The 22,553-nt window shown below is 40.4% G+C and overlaps 1 protein-coding gene across 9 annotated transcripts in view; it reads right to left on the reverse strand.

The window, feature by feature from the left end:
• Nucleotides 1-7,675: 7,675 nt before the first annotated feature.
• The window catches only part of OSBPL3 (oxysterol binding protein like 3), a 184,894-nt gene continuing 170,016 nt past the window's right edge, over nt 7,676-22,553 (reverse strand). For all 9 annotated transcript variants that reach the window (XM_075586797.1, XM_075586798.1, XM_075586796.1 and 6 more), the window contains 5 exons: nt 19,654-19,798; nt 14,899-15,043; nt 14,392-14,518; nt 11,819-11,941; nt 7,676-10,414 (listed from right to left, as the gene is read on the reverse strand). In XM_075586797.1, the coding sequence (XP_075442912.1) occupies nt 10,318-10,414; nt 11,819-11,941; nt 14,392-14,518; nt 14,899-15,043; nt 19,654-19,798 (637 nt within the window). In that variant the 3' untranslated portion in view covers nt 7,676-10,317. The remainder of the gene's footprint in view (nt 10,415-11,818; nt 11,942-14,391; nt 14,519-14,898; nt 15,044-19,653; nt 19,799-22,553) is intronic.

The following is a 22,553-nucleotide window of genomic DNA, read 5'->3' on the forward strand; positions in this document are numbered from 1 at the left end:
ATATTAACCCCTTAGTAGCCTAAGTGGTCAACTAATCAAGGGGGTTATCCCCTACCACCCTCCCCGGAGCAACTACACCCAACAGCAAACTATTCATTTCTAAGATTGAAACGAAATAATTCTCAAGGAAAAAAACTTTATAATGCAGACAGATGGTCTAAAAGCGTGATATACACGGAGAGATGAGGGACAGTCGGATGAGAACGCATTAGACAGAACACGTCTAGTAGATAGAGTGACGGTGCTTAATGGGGATACACAGAAACCTTCTACATGGAAAAGTAACTTTAATAATACCAACCCTCTTTTCATCACAAAATATAATCTAGTTCATTATAAAATTCAGAAAGCCACTAATAAACTTGGAAAATCATTAAAGAAGATCCCATCTTAGGTAGCATTTTGGAAAATAAACCTAAAATTAGCTTTAGGACAGCTACCCCCCTTAAGAATATTCTAAGTCCTGGAGTACTTAAAGAAGTCCCTAAAGAAGACTGCAACATTTGGGCGCTTACTAAACCTGTCGGTAACTTTAGATGTCATAAATGTGTTGTTTGCAAATATGTATAAGGATCAACAAACAACTTTTAAGTCACCTACAGGTAAGGATAATCTTGCTAACTTTATATATTGTACATATAAATATATAATGTACATAATTAGTTGTGCGTGTGGATTAGGGCAGTTAGGGAAAATGAAACGTGAACTTCACATTCAAATTAAGGAACATATTAATAATATTAAAAATGCTAAAATAAAAAAAACATTTGCAGATGAATAAAAAGCTGCCTAGACATTTTCTTTTGCACTATGATTGTGGTTTGACACACTTTAAATTTATGGGTTTAGAACAGCTAGCATTACATTTTAGAGGTGATCGGAATAGAATGTTAATGCAAAGAGAACAACAATGGATATACGATCTGCATACAAAGCACCGTTTGGTTTAAATGAATATTTAGATATTGTCCCTTTCTTATAATATAATATTTTAGCGCACAGATTTAACCCAGAAAGGGTCAGAAAGAGACCCCACAAAATGCACTCAATACCAATATAATCAGTGTTCTGGCACAAATAGCCCATAAGTAGATACCTTCAAGAGGTCAAAAACATATCCAGTAAGGGCTAGGTGAAATAAAATCCAAAATAATACATTTTTATTTACATCAAATAAATCTTACTAGGGTAGTTTAAAAAAAATCAATTAAAAATTCCCTGTAGTGGAGTAGTGATAGGAGAACTGGAATAATATAGATAAATGATCCTTTTATATACGTAGTCATATTGTTCTCTAATCCTGCAGTCCAGTTAGATTAGCATATAAGTAATTTTGACCATATGTATACCGTTTAATAACTCAGCGGTTGCTAAATCCTTTAAATGACACAATACGAATGGAATATCCTGTCAGGATATAGCCGTATGCAGGGCCGCCAACAGCGGGGGAGAAAGGGCACTGGCGTCCTGGGCCCCGTGGGTCAGGGGGGCCCGGCCGTCCGGGCCCCATGCGCGGCCGGGCGCCAGTTAATTAAATAAATTTTAAAAAAGTTTTAAAAAAATGGCGGCGATTTCCCGCAGTCCCAGCGCGCATGCGCAGGGCAAGCAGGGTCCGCTTCCCCCAACGTGGGACAGAGGGGGAATGACCAGCTCCTCCTGTGGCCCGCATCTCCCTCTCCCAACGTGGGACGGAGGGGGAAGGACCAGCTCCTCCTGCGGCCCGCATCTCCCGCTCCCAACGTGGGACGGAGGGGGAAGGACCAACTCCTCCTGCGGCCCGCATCTCCCTCTCCCAACGTGGGACGGAGGGGGAAGGACCAGCTCCTCCTGCGGCCCGCATCTCCCGCTCCCAACGTGGGATGGAGGGGGAAGGACCAGCTCCTCCTGCGGCCCGCATCTCCCGCTCCCAACGTGGGACGGAGGGGGAAGGGCCAGCTCCTCCTGCGGCCCGCATGCACCCCCCCAGCTCACAACGTGTCACCCAGTCACTGTCTAATTCAACATTAACCCACCCACTGTCATTCACCCACCCACCCACTGTCATTCACCCACTCACCCACCTACTGTCATTCATACTGTCATTCATCCACCCACCGTCATTCATCCACCCGCCCACTGTCATTCACCCACCCACCGTCATTCACCCACCAAACCACTGTCATTCACCCACCCACCCACTGTCATTCACCCACCCACCAAGCTACTGTCATTCACCCACCCACCCACTGTCATTCACCCACCCACCCACCCACTGTCATTCACCCTACCATCATTCACCCACTCACCCACCCACTGTCATTCATACTGTCATTCATTCATCCACCCACCCACTGTCATTCATCCACCCGCCCACTGTCATTCACCGACCCACCGTCATTCACCCACCCACCAAACCACTGTCATTCACCCACCCACTGTCATTCACCCACCCACCAAACCACTGTCATTCACCCACCCACTGTCATTCACCCACCCACCAAACCACTGTCATTCACCCACCCACTGTCATTCACCCACCCACCAAACCACTGTCATTCACCCACCCACTGTCATTCACCCAACAAACCACTGTCATTCACCCACCATCATTCACCCAACTGTCATTCTACTGGCATTCACCCACTCACCCACCCAGGCAGGCAGTCACATGTCTTTTGTTGAAAATATAAAAATAAATAGGTTGCATTGTAATGGTTTTTTCTGTATTACAATAAGAAAACAGTTAAGTAAAAGTTGCGCGCGAAAAGATATTTTTTCGTGGTAGTTGCGCTATGGGTTCGGGGGTGGGGGGGGTCTGCTCCTTTCATTTGTCCCGGGCCCCATGATTTCTCTTGGCGGTCCTGGCCGTATGGCAGTACTTTTGTACACAAATATACAGTTTGGTATCAGTAGACTAGCATATAGTATTTGTTGGAAAAAATATTAGTATATAGATACCTCTAACTGCATTGGCTCCTGATATGAACCCAGAGGTAAGTATCCTAGCAGTACATGTGTTTAAAAACATTCCAACAATGTCTGTGAACTAGTAAATGCAGATATCTAGTGTTATAGATTATATTGGTATAGAGTGCATTTTTGTGGTGTCTCTTGCTGATCCTTCTTGGGTTAAATCTGTGCACTATACTGTATACAAATTACCTCCATGCACCTGCCGTGAAATTTCTTTAGGACTATATTATAGGTGAGCTGCTAGCCAGATGGACTCCCACTACTCTCTAAAGGACAGTAAGAACTATGCTTTTGCTAGCCTGACTCAGAGCAATCCTAGACAAGCTGCTATGCAGAGGAATTCACAACTATCTCTTTCAACCAAAAAGTGTTGACCCTCGGAATCCCGGCGTTTCTGTAACTCTCGTACCGCGACGTCAAAGTAAATCCAACGCATTCCACCTTGAGATCCGGAACAGGTAACAGCAGGAAGGATATAGAGGAGTGTATGCTACGGGAACAAACACACAGGCAAGTGTCAAAGTTCTCTAATTCACTTCTCTATTGATAATACCAGCACTGTCGACGTGTATTATACCACTTGTTTGTGGTGTGTTCTCTTTTGTTTTATATACCACGGGGCAATACAACCACAAGCTGGAGGACAAGTACATCTCTTTCAAACAATTCACGCAGCAGCAGGAGGAAGATAGAGGAGTGTACGCTACGGGAACAAACGCACAGGCAAGTGTTAAGTTCTCTAATTTACTTCTCTACAGGCAGTCCTCGGTTATCCGACACAATGTGTTACTTAAAATGGCGTTGTAAAGCGAAACATTGTAAAGCGAAACACGCTTTCCCATAGGAACACTGTTTAAATGAAAGATTCAGTTCCTGAAGGCATTTTTAACACTAAAATACACCAAATGTTTTATGCAGACAATAAGATATGCAGCACACACATAAATTATATAGTGTATATACTGTATTATATATATAATATAACATAATAAATAATATACTATATAGTATAATATATTATATAGTATAATATTATATATATACGCTCTTCCGACGCTTTGCAACGTTGTTTATGTGAATGTGTATATATATACACACATACACAACGTTGCAAAGCGTCGTAAGAGCATTGGATAAGCCATTTTGGCGTTGTAAAATGAATATAGGTATGCATTGCATAGCGTTGGATAAGCCATTCGTTGTAAAGCGAGGACTGCCTGTATTTATATCAGCAGTGTCGACGTGTATTAGGCCTGGGACATAGTGCCTAAAACAGTGCGGAGGCGCGCTGAGGCACCGCTTTCCCTGGCCTTACACAGCGCGCCATCTGATGGCGTGTCGGGGGCGGGTCTTGGGGCGGGCTAGTGACGTCACGGAGCTGGTTCGCCCTCATTGGGCGAACCGCTCACTTGACCGGCCCTGCACTCCGGCGAGTATCAAATCTGAAGACTCTATGAGACACACGCTTCCGCAAGCGTGCTGAAGCGTGCGCAAGCCCCTGCTAAAGCCGCTCTCATTGCGGCTGCAGGGGCTCAGTGCCGAGCAGCAGCGCGCCTCAGCACGGGTCAGCGCATAAGCGCTGACCATGCCCGAGGCCTTATACCACGTGTTTGTGGTGTGTTCTTTGTTTTACATATCACGAGGCAATACAACCACGCGCAAGAGAACAACTATTTCTTTTACAAACTATGTGAGGAGGAGTTTGAATAACCTCCTGGGAATCCAGCTGCGAGACTATAAGTAATTTATTGCATTTAAGAATCTCACTAATAGGATTGGCGCCACTTCACCATTTTTACTGATTCATCCGTTTCAATTGAATATTTTATTAATAAACTTGAATTGGTCAGTTAGTTTTATATTGTATATCGAATCAATTTACCAACAACGTAGTGTTTAATAATCTAATGTATACAACATTGCCTCAACATGTCTGTGAGATTCTTAATGGCCCAATGGATTAACACAGCAGGGTTAATCTCACAGAAAGGTTGACTCAATGTTGAGGCATTTACTGTGAGACTGCCCCAGAATCTCCCAGGTACAATTGTTCTAATAGTCGTGGCTGCATCTGTATACAAGGACCCATCTGAATTCCTAACTTCCCTCCTCATGACCCCTAACCCTAACATCCCATACTTCCCCCCTCCCCTCCATCTCTATAGTCCTGGCCAATAACCCCACCTCCAAAAAGGGGGCTAATAGGGACTGTAAACTAGGAAAATCAACATTACATAATAGGCCAAATGGCCTATGTCCAATCCATGGCCCTGGAGAAGCTTGCTTGACACCTCCATCCTCCGTTATTGAAGATTCTTCATCAGTGTTTATTTCTTTACTTTCTTTTCTTGATTTCGACATCTATCTTCAACCATGGGATATGGCTTGTCCGTCAACATCCCGTCTTTTGCGATGGCCCTGGCCTTTTATAGTGGTGGTAGGTGTTTGGGTTAGGTGCCCTAGGAAGGGATATTAGGTCACTGGGGGTGTTCACAGGGGAGATGCCCTTATATACCCTAGTGGTTATACTGATATGATATACAATGGGTAAGTCATTGGGTAGTTTGACATTTTAATCACTTGGCTACCTTAGCAGTCATGAAGGCATGTACTGTATAATGCATGCCTTAATGGCCACTGTGGCTACTGAAAACAGTGCTGTCAGTTTTTTGCCAAAAAAAACCCTGATGCTGACTAATATAGAATAGGACCCTTAATCTTATTTGAATACACGCCTCACGAAATTGTCACTTTTTTTTTTCATTTTCAGATTTTACTGGTGATATTGTGCTGTTTGTAATTCAATGTTCTCACATTCTCATTTTATCTCACTGTCAAGCCAAAACTCTGGCAGCAAGTCACAACACAGATGAGGATTCACCAAGCAAAGTTGGCTATTTTAACTCATGAGAACTTTTTGCAGGTACAGCAGTGTTAGGACCTACAGATGGGCTGTGACGTGGTTGTAGGCTTAAAATACTCTGGCCAAAAAGTTGAACTAAATGACCCCTGCTTATGAGAAGATAAACAGATAAGTATTTAACTATAGAATTTGTCAAGTTGGATGTACAGTAGCACTTGGGCTTTTTGTCTTTTGTTTTATACACGAGGTCACAATCCTAGTAGCACTCCTCTTAACACAAATATATACTGTATGATATATGATGTGGTGGATTTGTGATCTTAGCTTACAGGGTGTGTGTGTGTGTGTGTGTGTGTGTGTGTGTGTGTGTGTGTGTGTGTGTGTGTGTGTGTGTGTTGAAAAGTGAGTGCACACATTTTCTGTAAACACTCAAAAAGACTCGGTTGGCTTTCAAAGCTCTGTGCACTATAATTTTCTCTACGAAGAACACTCGTTGGTCCATTTACACTTCCCAGGGACCGGCACATCTGCTAGAACTTTGAACCACAAGTAACTCTTAGGCTAAGGTCCCGTTGCACGCGTCCGCACGGCTGGCTTGCTTGCCGGCGGCGCGTGCAACTCGCTGTACCGCGATCTGCGGTCTACAGGCTACTTTTCTCGGAGCGGGGGGGGCGTGGCCAAACGGGTCGGGGGGGCGCGGCCATGACGTGAGGGGGCGCGGCCATGACGTGAGGGGCCGGGGCGGGAGGATTGACAGGGAGGGGGGGGGGGCGTGGCTTGAGCGGAGGGACCCGCTACTCTTCCCCCCCCCTCCCTCCACGGGCTGCCACGGGCTGCAGGTAAGTAAAAAAAACACACACACGCAGGCACTCATACATACATACATACATACACACACACACACACAGGCAGGCACTCACGCACTCATACACACACACACACAGACAGAGACAGGCACGCACGCACTCATACACACACACACAGACAGAGACAGGCACGCACACAGACAGGCACACACATACACACACACACAGACAGGCACGCATGCACTCAGACACACACACAGAGAGGCACTCACGCTGCTTTCACTCCACACTCCTCCCCGCTCCCCGAAGCCTCTCCTCCTCCCGCAGCCTCCCCTCCTCCCGCAGCCTCCCCTCCCCATTGGCTCACAGCCACACCACGTGACGCGTCGAAGCTAGGAAACACCATTCTGTGGTGTCTCCTAGCGGCTGACGCGCCACAGCGTGTAGTCAGCTGTGCAGCCAGTGGGGACCGGGACCGGCTCGCGAGGATTCCCCTGCTGGTGGGGAACTCGCTACATTGCCGCCCGCGCCAACGAGCGCAGCGGGTCCCAGGCCTTACAATTTGGTTGCTTGCTTTCAGATTCCACGTTAACATCTGGCCAGACATTTAAACACTTATGTATCAAGGGAAATTTGCAGCCACATTGACGCAAACTGCGTCATTTTTATCTTGCCTCTTTGTCAATGTATCAAGGTATTTGCTCTAAGCTCTGTGTCACGTGGGAGTGTCAATAGGAGGAATTTGGGAGAAGTTTTATTTGCACAGATTATCAAATGGCCTCTCTGTGCGTCACTTATCTTGTATTTGTGTCAAAAGATTTGTGAAGTAGCATAATCTTTTGTGGCTGTCCATTTGCGTCACATGTAGGACGTCACACCTTTAGCACGAATGCAGGCAGAAACTGGAGCGGTGTGTGAAAACAAACTTGTATTCACACCGATACGCATCCCCCCAAAATGTGAATGCAACATCTGTTTACAAACCATTTTAGAAATGTTAATAGCTAATAGAAGAGAGGTTCTGTATAAATGCTGTAAAGAAATACAAAATGAATACTGTGAAATAAAGTTTTATTTACACAATTATAGGGAATAGTCATGCAGGTTCAAAGGCCATACACACAAAGTATTATTCCTCTACAGTTAAAAGTGTTGCTAGCAGCTCCTCCTATGAATTATTTTCTACATTAGAACTAAGGCTATTATTTACTTTATTTCTGGAAGACATTTTTTACTTTGTTATTGTTTATCTCCATTACTGTGAGTATAATGGTATTTAAAAATAAAAAAATAAAAACCCCATGATATATTTGGAAACATTCAGTTTTGAGGTAGAGTACAATAATTGGGTCTGTAATGCTTAATAGGGATTTTTTTTTTTTTTTTTTTTTTTTTGCAATTTAGGCTTCTTTGTTTTTTTTGATGATGCTGATAGAACAGAAAAGCAGTGACATTTTGTCTGAGTTGTAGCCGCGATACTGGTTTTACAGTTTTATTTTCCAAAATTGTGCTCTCCCACTCTTATCCCCCAAATATACATGACAAAATCGAAATACAAGGCAAAGAAAGAGAGATACACGCAATACAAAACAATGAGAACGTAAAGGACGACGGTAAGATAACATTGCACGACATACACATGAAATGCAAGGAAAAAAAAGTACAATCAAGTATTCAAAAGATCTAAAGATTAAGCGATCGATTTATCATTAGGACTCATGCAGTGGCAGCCAGCACCTGTCCATTTACTTGCCCCTGTTCTAGTCATTAAATGTATACAAACAGGTAATCCTATTTATTAGTTTACACGTATTTCTGTTCATTGGATTTAGATCTGGTCGCCTCTGACGTTCTGCATATTTTGCAGTGTAAAACAATAAAAAAGAAAAAAAAAACATGACAGGCCAAAATGCAGACACATTCCTTTGTCATTTGTGTCTTTCAACTACTCCCCCTACTCGATACTTTCAATAGCATGAAAAATATGTGCAAAGTGTGTCAATAATAAATAGACGCCAATAGATATATATATGTTTATAAGGCTCCTCTTCGTGCCAACACAGCAGTAAACAATGCAATTTTTGTGCTTGATAAATAAACCCCCAAGTATTGTCAGTTAACCCCCCCCCCTTGGCATTCCTGCTTACATTCTGGATAATCACTGGATTTTATAAAGCAATTAAGAAAAATCTATTTCCCCCTTGTGTTTTGCATCCATAACGTACTTAACGTGGTTAAAGCATCAGTGCCGTATACACCAAAAAAAGATAGGCATATGTATCATGTGATATTGCTCAACCTTACTGCCATTTGTATTCATTTAGACCAGGAGTGGCCCACTCCAGTCCTCAAGGGCCACCAACAGGACAGGTTTTCAGGATATCCCTGCTTCAGCACTGGTGGCTCAGTCGAAGTCAACTGTGCCACCTGTGCTGAAGCAGGGATATCCTGAAAACCTGTCCTGATGGTGGCCCTTGAAGACTGGGGTTGGCCACACCTGATTTAGGCCCATCTCTGTCTCAAAGCAGTTTAAATATTAAAAATGCCTAAAAACCACGACTATTATTATGTCCAGGGCAACCTCTAATGTGGGACCACCAGCGATTGTCTCGGTCTAAAACACAAACGTATTTTAAATGATCATTTTGAATATATAAAAAAATGCAAGAAACAGGATTTCAGATACGTCACATTCAAGGCAATATGTGAGAAGGTTTTTTTTTTTTTTTTTAAAGAATGCTTTTAACTATGCTTTAAATGACACAAGCATTGTAACATCTTCCTCGCTTAAATACATACAGTATACACATATATAGCGGTGAATACACTTTTTTTAATATATGAGGCTATTTTAAGTTGTTTATATTTAAAATATGTACTATTAGTCTGTGTATCATACAATCAACATCATTAATGTTAAATAAGCAAACTCTAGCTGGAGACGCATTTAAATCTGAAATTTGATGAAGAAATGTAAATTCCAGTTTAATTAGTTTTTTTTTTTTCATTATTATTCTTAAAAGAAGCATCACAGGTTTAAAACATCAACACTGATGCTAATCTTTTCATATGTGACAAAAAGTTGATAAAGGATTTCCAGCCTTTATATTGCGGACATCATTTTCTTATATATAAATATAAATGAAATATCCAGTGTTGAACCCAATGCCATTCTGTACACTGTGTTAATGGCTGTTGATTTATTATAGACCAAGAGAAAAGTTTCACTTTCATGTTAATTTCTATTTTGATCTTACTGAGTATGGTGTAAATGCTTCTTCTGGTAATAGAAGCTTGAAAGCCGCATTCATTCCGACAAAAAGGAAATTATGTTAACATAAGATGAGCAAACCCTGAATGGACTGGAATTCTCTGGCATTCCCACTTTTAAGTCTTGTATCATCACAATTATACTGCATGCTGCGCAGAGAATTCAAGTATTAGTAGGTTAGAAAAACTTTACTTTTGATAGACCAAAAAAGCGCAGTACCAAGAAATCCATGTTCTTTTATTATTTCAATATCCTGAACCAGAATATCCGAGTAATAATCATAATATTAGTCTAAATTGGATTTATAATCACGGCAGGAAATTTGACATCTCCGCATTTCCTTTAAATAAACGCACTGTATTTTTGTATGGATTTCAGTCCGGTTATAAACAGTGCTCGAGACAGATGGTAACGCCAATATTCCTTCACCACAGAACGGGGCTGTCCATTTTAGCGAAGCCAGGGTCTTTTCTCAGCTGCCAGTAGGTTCCGTTCGTCACCCAAGAATCGTTGCTAGATTTTCTGTCAATAGAAGACAATGCGTTGTGAATTAAAAAAATAAATACATAAACAGATGCTACACAAAGAAGGTTGAAGTTATCAAAGACTGTAAATGTGAAACAAATTTGAGAAAATGTTCCAAAAGATAACATGGCTTACAATTAACCGTTCGCTTTACAGCCTGGAAGCCTAATACGTCAAAAATAGATATCATACAATATAAAAAAAACGTGGATTTTCCACTATATTTTTATGAAGATGAAAACTGTTGAATAGTATGTGGCCAGGATGCACAAAGAAAGGGGATTTGTTTAAATTAATTCCATTAATGGTACACATTCAGATAATCAAGTACAACTGCACCTTCAATCCCTTTGCACGCTTTGTGGTGGCAGCAAATAATAATAATAATAATAATAATAATAATAATAATAATAGTAATAATAATAATAATAATAATAGTGAAGAGGATAAATCCTTAACACCATAATTTGTCCAGTGTGACTTCCCAAAGCACCACAGGATTAACGTGTGAGCAGCACCAAACAGTTTTGCAAAATAAACTGAGGTACATTCATTACTATGGGAAGGGAAGTAACTTAATCCAAGAGCACTGCACACCCCACTACAGCATGCCCTCCTCCCATGAGACAGGCTGGGCACAACGATATCCAAAAAAGAGCTCTTCCACATAATGTGTCAGCCAGCTCAGGAGCAACGAACTTGGCTACGAGCCACAGACTGAACACTTACACCATCTCAATTCAGTGCCAATGGTTGATCCACTGTTTAGCTTGTGGGTGTATTGTGTGTAGGCTATCAAGACTCACAATGCATTGAGTAGGCTGAGGCGGGCAACATCACATACTGTACGTAGTGTTCTCCTATGTTGTCAGGTCAAACATTCACACTTTTAGAATAAAAGAACTGGCTGCCTAATGATGTGTGGCTGCTGTTGCTATGTGTGCATTTGTGCCTGAATGTTCGGGTGTTTGATTGATTTTGTCACAGTGGCACAGACACAGATAAAAACCAATCAGCTTGTGTTTTAGGGCCATTTCCAAAAGTTGAACATCACTCTATGCCCCTAACGACATTGCTAATATGTTCCATGGTCCCCTGACTGATTTCAGAACAGCCTAATTCTTGGATTGTTTTTACTTTATTTGTGCAATGAGAACATTAAGGGAGGTGACATTTTAATGCCAACTTTTTTCATTTAAAAAGTATAGAAGCAAAACGTAGCTCCGCAAGAACCTATAAACTTGGATTTCTACTCTAGCTGCAAATGTGTCACCAAATAAAAAGGAGTACTGTACACTGCATAATATATCTCTATTACAGCAGAGTTACAAACAGTAACCAAATATTGCTGTGGACTATGACAGGGATGATATGTGCCTCAAAAAAGAGATTAAGTTGCACCTAAAAAATCGAGGCTTATGCTCCAAATGGTTCTCTTCCAGAACTTTCCTTCTTTCTCGTTGCAGCTGCTCTATTCTCTGTTTTTGCATTTCAGCGCCTTCAACATTTCCCTCTTCTAGGAATCTGTTAAAAAAAAAAAAAAACAACAAGTGAAATCTTACTGTTGCAGTTTTGGGGGAAGTGGTCCTTTTGTGCCATCAACATCTTTAAATATCCATATGTAACCAGTGAAATTGAAGAAACAATAATGACAAGCACTAATAGGAGCCGACACCAGGCAGATTAAAGTACTTTTCAAAATGCACAGGAATTTATTTACTTGGCACGAAATTTTGTATTTAGATGGTCCAAATTACATTTTACAAAGAATCCTTGTAACATCAACCATACAATTAAAAGTACAAAATGCAATAGAAAATCAATTGCTTTATATAGAAACTAGCCTCTAACATATAAACAAGTCATGTTTAAAGCATTCCTTGACCCTTGAACAAAAGTGTGCTGGAGTAGAGATCTCTGTCACCAAAAAATGGAATGTTTCCTCATATACCTTATTGTTAAGAACCTCTATAACGAAGGTATTATATTGAAATTGTTTGATGGTACCAGTTATTTCAAACAGGATTACATGTATTATGATGTCTGAAAGAGTGGAGTGGTAAGAACACTGCTTTTCAAGTGAGTAAATCAAGTGATTATCAGAGTCAGCTCTCCTTGTGAACTTTGGCAAGTCCCTTTATCTCCCTGTGTCTCAGGTACAAATATTAGATTGTAAGCTCTTTGGGGCAGGGACCCACTGTGCCTGCAAAGTTCTATGAACAGCACGATATAAAAGGAAAAAAGTCTTATTACAAATATTACTATTCTCAGAAATTGAGAGCAAGTTGAATGCTAAAATTAGGCACTCTATTTCCACAGTCCAAATGGCATGCAACACTTATCAAGATGCTGACATAGTGCAAGTATTTTAATGTAACAAGTTTAAAGTAAATAAAATATATATTATGATGTCATGATGGGAAGGAACCTCACTAATCTGACCCATACAGTATCTGTAAAGTATTTCAAGAGACAGAATAAAACTACTGTATTTTTTAACAAATTAGGTATTGGTGGCTTGGGCATTTTGCCCATGTGGGGTTTAAAAGTCCTAGTGCAGGGGTCGGCAACCTGCGTCTCTTTACTTATCTACTTGTGGATCTCGGCCGCTGGTTGAGCTCCCCACGCTGCTGCCTTTCTCCCTCACTATCCTGGTGGTGGCTGCGGGGAAGCCCGGCCAGCACTGGTCGGGCCTCTTGAGGCCGCCGGGCCCGACGTCTCCCCAGCTGCGTGCCTGCCTCCTGTACTGTCCCACGCCAGGCTCTCTCATGCCGGAAGCGTGCGCCGCAACTTCCGGCACGCACCGATGTCACAGAGAGCCCGGCGTGGCACAGTGCAGGAGAGAGATAGGCCAACAGCTGGGGAGAAGCCGGGCCCAGCGGCAACAAGAGGCCCGACCGGCGGGGTAGCGTGTGTGTGTGTATTTGGAGGGGTGGGGGGTAGTGTGTGTGTGTATTTGGGGAGGGTGGTGTGTGCGTATTTTGGGGGGGTACTATATGTGTATTTTATTCCCCCACATATTTTTTCCTTTCCTTAATTCTGATTAAAGTAAGTTTGTCGTAGGTAAATGCTTATACAGTATATACCTATTAGTGTGTGTGTGTACAGTATATGTATGTGTTTGTGGGGGTGTAATATTCAGGCATGTGTTGCGGCTCTCGGAATGTTTTGGACAATTTTTTTTTATAAAATGGCTCTTCTTCCTTGAAACGTTGCAGACCGCTGTCCTAATGAAACACCCTACTGGTGCTTTGGATGAAGGCATTAGGAACAAAGGGGGGGGGGGGGGAACATTTGAGGCTGCCAAACTTCTGCAGCAAGAGAAGTTTTATGGACTAATCTTACCTTTTCTGTAAAACTGTTGCTTTGGTGTGATTACCATTCAGTGACATCAATAAAGGACTGGTTGAATATATGTAGTTGGATGTGTGTATTTTACTTGACACTGTTTTTGCTGGTCTTGAGGAGTATTTCTTACACACAGAATTGTTAGTCTACTGCAAGTCACTTAAGTTTAACCAAGTTTGAAGGCACTAAAAATAACACAGTACTTATACCGATGGCAATCTACACTAATCAAGGAATATTTATCCCATGTTCCTGGGCATCAATGTAAGGAACTTTGCACTCCATGATCATCAGCCTGCGAATTGGAGAGTGCGCATGGTAGGAGTCAGAAATATTTTAAGTGATGGACATATTTTAATAACATTTTGTGTGTGTCCTTATTTTTTTGTCACAGATCAAAGGGGAAGCACAGAAAAATACAAAAGGTCTAAGAAAAAATTAAGCGAAATGAATGCTAAAAATGTCAATTCTACTGTATAATCCAAAAAAAACAAAACCCCACAACTTTTGAAACACGGCAGATAATGTCTTCACTGACAAGACTTTGTCTTAATCCCGCCCATTTTAGCACTACCTGCAATGTTACATCCTACTCACGGTGTCTCTCCATGTAGAGAAATAATTACCTTTGGTCTGGCCTAAATCTGGTGTCAGTACATGATAGGAATTGCTTTGACTTTGGGTCCATTTCATTCAGTTCTAATGCATACTTTGTGAATCCATAATACAGCTCAAAGTCCTTAAGCTTAGGATCTAAAATAATAAATAAAAATAATACATGTACTTATTTTTTTTCTTTTTCTTAAAGGTTCAATGCCTTCAAAAAAAGTTTGATAAAAACATTCAAGACAGAGAGCAGCTGAATTATTTGAATTTCATTCCCATTTTGCAGCTTTACTTTTAACATTCAGACACTGCTCCATTAAATTTTATAACAACTGGCAAGAGATACACACAGTATACAACACAAGGAAAAGCGCACTGCCACACAAACCCCACATCACCACGAGATTGAATTCCACTTCTACTTTTCATTCCCACTGCACCTCGTCTCTAGACGAGGCTAGAATTTCACGCTGGAAACAAATCCTTAAATCTTAAGACACAAGCCCCCAAAAGATGACGCAACTTACTTGTTCTCCAAATGCAGGTGGGTGAAGATGGGCTGCCGTAAAACAGACTCTCGTTCCATTTACCAAACAGCCGATGTACTACTTTCCCATTCCTGTCCATGACCACGCCTTCAATGTCATGTACATTTGGATTCCAATATTTTGCCTAGGAGGGAAGGGTTGGTACATTTCTTCAGAATGTATGTTTAGCATTTCACCAGTGATTTTCTATTGACATACTGTAATGTAATGATGTTAATATTTTAGTAGAAAAACAAGGGCAACACCCCTCTCAGATATACACATTTAAATGATGCAGGATGTATAGAGCATTAGCCAATGTTTTTATACTAGCTAGCATGAATATCTGAAATACAAAAAGATGAAGCGGGCATACAATCCAACGAAGACGCACTAAACGTAGATCTGCTGCTCAATAGTCCAATGATTTAGCATAGTGGACGCTCTCAAAGTTATAGGGATATTCATAACAGATTCCAAACCATTCAACAAAAAACTGAATAGGATCCAAAGTGCCCAGCAATGTTCTCTTATCTGCCTCTTTGTATTTGACAGCTCAAGATAGATAAGTTTACAAACTCATGTGACCAGGTCTTTTAAAGCAATGGAAGGAGTACATACTGTATAAACAGTCCCAAGAGGGAAATATATTACATTTAGTAACCTTTATAATATTAGCATTATGTAAATTCCTCCACAACGTAACCTACAAGCATTTGACAAACTCCACACTGATGCATATGGAGGGGAAAAAAGAGGTTACAAAGACACATTTCAAATGTCAGACCTGTAATCCTGTGAATGAGAGATTCAGTCTTGCACACCTTAAATATTATAACATGAGCAATATAATTGCGTTTTTAAAGGTACAGGTGCTCCGTGGTTCAGGGAAAAAACCTGTCTGGTGTAATTTCAAGTATATGGAAGTAAGTAGAAGATCAGGGCAGTACGATGTTCTACTAACTTCCAGACCTGTAATCCTGACATCCATTGTGGGGAAGCTACTTGAAGGTTTAGTACAGGATAATATTCAGGAATACGAAATTATTAGTAATAGTCACATAGATTTATGGAGGATACAGTAGGTCGTGCCAAACTGACCTTAGAAATTTCTTTGAGGAGGCAAGTAGGAATTTAGACCACGGTAATGCAGTTGATGTGGTCGACGTAGATTTTACAAAGGCTTTTGATACAGTGTCACACGCGGTTAGAGTACAAAATAAAGGAAGTTGGTCTGGATAATATTTGCCCCTGAATTGAAAGCTGGTTAAAGGATAGACAACAGAGAGTTGACATAAATGGAACCTTTTCAGGTTGGGCTAAAGTTGAAAGTGAAGTACCTCAAGGTTCGATACCAGGGCCATTGTTTTTTCACTTGTTTATTAATGACCTTGAGGTTGACATATCCATCATTATTGATGCAACTAAATTATGTAAGGTAGGAACATCGGAGCAGGATGTCATTTCGCTACAGAAGGACTTGGATAAACTTTAATCTTGGCATATAAAGTTGGTTTAATACAGAAATAAATGTAAGGTTATGGATTTGGAAAGCAAGGATAAACAGGCTACAGTATTCACTAACTAAATGGGGCAACATTTGGTCAGTCCTTGATGGAGAAGGATTTAAGCATGTTTGTAGACAGCAGACATAGCATTGGTGCCCAATATCAGGCAGTAGCTGCAAAGGCAAATAAGATCTTTTCTTGCATTAAACGGGGAACGGATGGAAGGGAAGAAAGCATAATTATGCCATTGTAGAATTCATTAGTAAGACCACACCTTAAATATGGAGTACAGTTTTGGGCACCACTCCATAAAAAAAATAATTTAAAAAAAACTGTGATGGAACTAGAAAAAGTGCAAACGAGCCACCAAATTAATAAAGGGGATAGAAGATCTGATTTGAGGAAAGGCAAGCTAAATTAGATTTGTTGCCATAAGAAAAGAGCCTGTGTGTATGTCCACAAAGTTCAGTTCATGGTTATTTTAGACAAGTTAAGAGTTTAATGAAAGTTAAATCTTATGGTTATGATTTTTTGTTCTTGTTATGTCTCCAAAGAAAAATAACTAAGAGATAAGAATATGTTGCAATTGTTACCAGTACAATACAATTGTGTTGCTTTAAATCCTTTAAAACAGTGCAAACTTAGCAAATCGGCAACAACATTTCTGTCCTTGTGTAATGATCCAGAATTCCCTTCTGGTGACACGGAAAACATTTTCCTGCAATGGAAGGGAAATGGAATAATCTCTCTCAAACAAATCTTAGATACTGTACACCATTGTTTGAAATCCTCTGAAAAACTAAGCATTGAATTTCAACTACCTAAATAACATTTATTTGCATATATACAGGTCAGACATTTTTTTTTTAACACGCTAGAGAGTGGGGAACCTTTACATTTTAATGAAAGTGAGTTAGATCAACTGATAAGGGTCCCAAAACAAAATACATTTTCCATAGGATCCTTATATGATTTAATATGAAGTCAAGAAAAACTGCAAATATTAGAGGATTCGTACACTAAGTGGACGAGGGAAATCCTAGAAATAGGGAATGGGACAGTTATCCAAGGACTAAGTAGAGTATACAAATATGTCCAATGTCCAATCAGTAACAGGGAGAGAAACTCAATTGGAAATCGTCCACAGAGCATTCATGTCCCTATATATTATTGGTCACTTTGATCAATCAATATCTCAATGCACTAAATTTCAACACCATAAAGCTGATATGCACTGTAATTTCTGGTCGTGTAGATTCAGCCAAGTATTTTGAAAACAAGTGAAGAAATATATTAAATGATAGGTTGGGAACTGCACTAACAAGAACTCCTATTCCGCTTCTACTTGGAAACGTAAGGATTTAAAGCAACAACATTACCTGTAATTGTTGACATAATTATAATGGTAGAAAGGAAAAGTAGAACGATTCTTTGGATACAAAATAGGAATCAAAGTTAGTGGAATTTTATAGGATGGATTGGAAGCCAGCTTGGGAAATGAAGGGCTTAGAGCTACATTTCTCAGAAAGTGGCCACACTATTCTCAAAATCGTCAAAGAATGTCTGGGAAGAGTGGGAGAAGAATCTTAAAATAAATTAACAAATTCCTGAAAACAAATTGATCAGAGAGTAACAGGTCCGGAAACACGACCTATATATATATAAAAGGAAGTATGGGCACGTGCATATGCATGCTGGCGCCTGTACGTGTGAGAGCAGCCGGAGACATCCTTTTTGGAAGGGACCCGGGCTATACGCTTGGCAGTATAGATCTACTACTGAAATGCGGCTCTGAGCTGCGAATACTGTGTGATACAAATCAACAGAGGGATTTACTGGTGCAGGGTTGTGTCGATTCATTAATGCACTGATCCATGAGATACGGACTTGATGCGTTTCTAACCTGGCGACCAAGCTATTATTTGTCCTTATAAGTTAAACTATACTCAAAGCTTATGATAAGAGGGAATGGAGAATTAAAGCGGCAATACTACAGTACACGCCCCCTTTTTTCAATGTATCATTCTACATTCTTACCTAAGCTGGCAATCATTTGGTGCTCAAGTTATAAATCTGTAAAAATTCTGTGTGACTAACATAATGGCTGCTTTAGTCAGTGTAACTCAGCAGCTACAATGTATCCTTATATTACTACGGTAACATTATCTATTGTTACAGTTTACAGCACAAACTGCTGGGAACAGTTGCAACAAATGATCAAAAACAGGAAAGTGTTGCAGAAATCTACCTGCTATAGAAATCAAATGATGCTTTAAAACTCATAAAAAATGGCATTGAGTTGAGTAATAAAGAAGAAAAAAAAAGTAGTATAATCTAACACTGCAGAACTGATTTAAAAAAACAAAACGTAAGAAATCACACATTTTGCTGCTTTAAAGGCGACAGTTTGCTTTGTTTTTTCTTCTATTCTTGTTTGTTGTTGTTATATATTTTATTTCGGTTCTACGGCTCTATAGCCTCAGGATGTAGATCTACTTCGTTATAATTTTTCACCATTGTTTAAATAGCATATTATGCTTGATTTTATATAAACGGTGTAATAAAGTGGTTAAAAGTAAGGTAATATCTGTTAAAGCTGCAGTTTAGTCAATATCCTTCATGTGTGTTTTTTTTAATAAATCAGTTCTGTAGTAAGAAAAAATACTTTTAGCATTTTCCGTTTTTAAAAAAACAACTTTGAAAGACCAATTTTCTTGTATTCTATTTTAACAACCATTTGCTAAGGCACTGCCCCTTCATGTCCTGTCACAAGCCCTGGCACACCCCTTTGTCAGCCCTGCCCTCCCTCTAGCACATGTCAGTGCAGGAGTGCTCATGAATATTCATGAGCTTCCACTGAGAGAAAGAAGCAGAAGAAAAACAGATCCCTTCACTAATGATGTCACCAAATTTCGCCGCTCAATACATGGAGAACGAATTGACCTGCAGCTATACAGTTCTTTAGGTAATTAGAGATTGCACACATGAAACTATTGAAGTAAAAAAAAAAAATTAAAAAAAAAAAAAGACTGAACTGCAGCTTTAATCTAAGTGAAAACGAAAAAAAAAACTCTGTCATGTAACACCAAAATATGTAAAACATACATATAATAAAGAGAGGCGTATAAAAAGGGATATAATATAACTATGTACCTCATCTACTATGCAACTAAAATGCTTTTCTAATAAATCTTTCAAATCACTTTTTCAGAAGAAAGGGCATTTGTGACCCTTTATGAAATGGTACCTTCATGAAGGTCACTTTGCAATGACAGCTGTTATTGTTGTTGTTCCTGATGATGATCTCCCCGTAATGTTCTATCCACCTCTGACCACTTAAGATGTTATGGATGCAAGATGTCACCTTATTCCACTCATAATGGTCCCCAAACCTTCAAAACAAAAAGAAAACAAAATCACACTACATTTTTCTGGAGATGACTTTTCCAAGACCTACATTTTATTATGAAATGATCTCTTCAATTTGGTTCTATTTCCTACTTCCTTGTGGCCATCCTACTATAAGGAAGCCCCAATATACATGTATGCAGATGACACAATCCTATAACACAGCCATAGCCTCTGTGACCTTGAACACATACTTCAGTCTGACTTTTTGAGACTCGAATACTGGATTTCCCAAAACAAACTATTTTTGAACACTGACAAGACTGTAACAATGGTATTTGGGACCAAGACTACATTTTTAAATCTTCCAGTGACTGAGCTCTAGATCAGAACCAACGCTAACACCACCGTAACTCCTGTTACTAGTTTCAAATACCTGGGCATATGGTTTGACTCCCACTTAACATTCGGAATGTACATTGATACCCTGACATCCAAAACCTATGCCAAACTAGGTGTACTTTACAGGAACAAATCCTCCCTAAGCCTGCTGGCCAGAAAGCGTTTTGCACAGCAGATGCTAATGCCAATTATCGACTATGGAGACATAGTATATGGCTCGGCACCCCAAACCCACCTTGGCAAACTTGACACCCTCTACAATTCAATTTGTCGTTTCGTTCTCCAATGCAACTACAACACACATCACTGCGAAATGCTCAAAGAACTAGATTGGTCATCACTCGAGTCTGGGCGCAAAGTTCACCTTTCCTGTTGTGACATAGTCCAAAGATGTTAGGCAGCTTTCTGCCCCATTTTAGGTCAGAAAGTGCAGGAATAGTTAATGATCCATTCCACAGCTTCACATTTACTCAGGCTGGTGGATGGAAAATCCAGACCACAGATTACAATGGGTCTAGTTCTCCCTCACCTGCTCTCCTAATCACTAGAACAGGTATTTAGAGCAGAGAGGTTTGCTTTTCAGTCTCTCTCCTTAGAGCCTGGGGGCTGGGGGTGTTGCTGCTCCCCGGAATCCAGTTCGGGGTGGACGGCCCCTTCAAGTATCACAGTACCAGAGGATTTGCCTGGACACAAGGGACCGAGTTCCCACCACGAACAGATAAGACAAACAAATCTTTATTGCTGTATCTAAAAGACTATGCTTTATCTAGTGACCCTAAATGAGAGGGCATTCTTTTAAACTGGGGAACCAGGTTAGTTGGCCCAGCAGCAGTTAGAGGCTGATTCTGATGTGTAGTTAGATCCCTGAATGGGATAGGATTTGGTTTATTTGATTTGGTTTGGTTCTGAAAAGTGACACTGTGTGAAATGCTATAACACTGATATGAGTAAACCGCTGAAGGTTAAATGTCTGAGTGCCTCCTGCCTACACATGTTAAAGCTGCAGTACCTTACTTGGATGAAAATAAAGCAGGCAGAAGCCTGAGTTAAGCAACGTAATACTTTGCATGTTCCTGTTTGTTGTATAAATAACCCTAGAAGACTGTGTCGGGAAGAACCCAGACAGACGTCAGCGCTACAAAAGAGGGACGTTTGTCACACTGTCTTGCCTTCAAATACTTTCTGGGCAAGTTACCCATCTATCTGAACAAGCTCCTCACCCCTGCCACATGCAGCACTTATCATCTGAGATCAGACTCCAAAAGACTGTTCATGGTCCCAAGGCTCAAAGTATCCGGCCGCTCCTCCTTCTCTTACTGTGCACCCCAAAACTGGAACAACCTACCAGAAACTCTCACATCCACCACCAGTTTAAGTTCTTTCAAAACTAAGCTGTCTCACATTTTAATCTGGTCTGTAACTGTTACATAAGCCTATAATATATATTATCTGTAACTGTGCATGCAATGTCTTGTATATAATGTATACCCTGTTCATTTATGTAACTGTATTTGTAACCATGTATTATTTGTCATATTAACTATGCCCAGGACATACTTGAAAATGAGAGGTAACTCTCAATGTATTACTTCCTCGTAAAATATTTTATAAATAAATAAATAAATACTATTTGCCCCGTCTGTGATTTCATCTTCTCACTGCCGTTTGACTTCTACTTCTCAAAAGTTCTCCTTACAACTGCTATTGAATTTACACTGTCCAGCATACATTTCCCTGTGTACAATATGTACAGTTCTACATACTGTAACTTTGAATTGAAACGCATTGGAAATGTTGATGCTGAATTGATCCACATATCTTACAGAGGTTTCAAAGACTACTCAGGTCTCCTAAGCACCAGAGAGCGTATTCATTTTAAATAGTACCAATGTGAAAGTAGACATGCAAATAAGCACACTAAGAGCCATATTTAGTAAGTACATATGCCCATTCACAGTTAGTAAATATGGCACTAAGGCCCAGATCCAGAGAGGTTCATTACCAAGTTAACACGTCGCTAAGCGTCAACGTGTATATGCAAAGCTCACCAACATCAGGTTAAATCACACTTTTTGTCGGAAAGGACAATGTGTTCAGTTTAACGGCCGTTAGTGAAGAAATGCAAAATAACAAAACAAAAAACACGTTTCCATAGAAGTCAGTTAAAGTTAACGCAGGGATTTAACCTGACGTTAGTTAAGTCATACCCAAGTTACCCCAACGGTGGTGTTACTCCCATCCAGACCCTGAAGTATAGGATGGAGAGGCAGGAGGAGAGCCCTATTTATGTGAAGTGACTTCTATACCTCCCCGAACACTCCTTTAAACAACACATGGAGAGATGCCCATGAACAAAAAACTGAACACTCCTGAGAGATCTGGAAAATATGCTAATTT

The sequence above is a fragment of the Ascaphus truei genome, chromosome 2 (genome assembly GCF_040206685.1).
Source record: "Ascaphus truei isolate aAscTru1 chromosome 2, aAscTru1.hap1, whole genome shotgun sequence".
Classification (NCBI taxonomy): domain Eukaryota; kingdom Metazoa; phylum Chordata; class Amphibia; order Anura; family Ascaphidae; genus Ascaphus; species Ascaphus truei.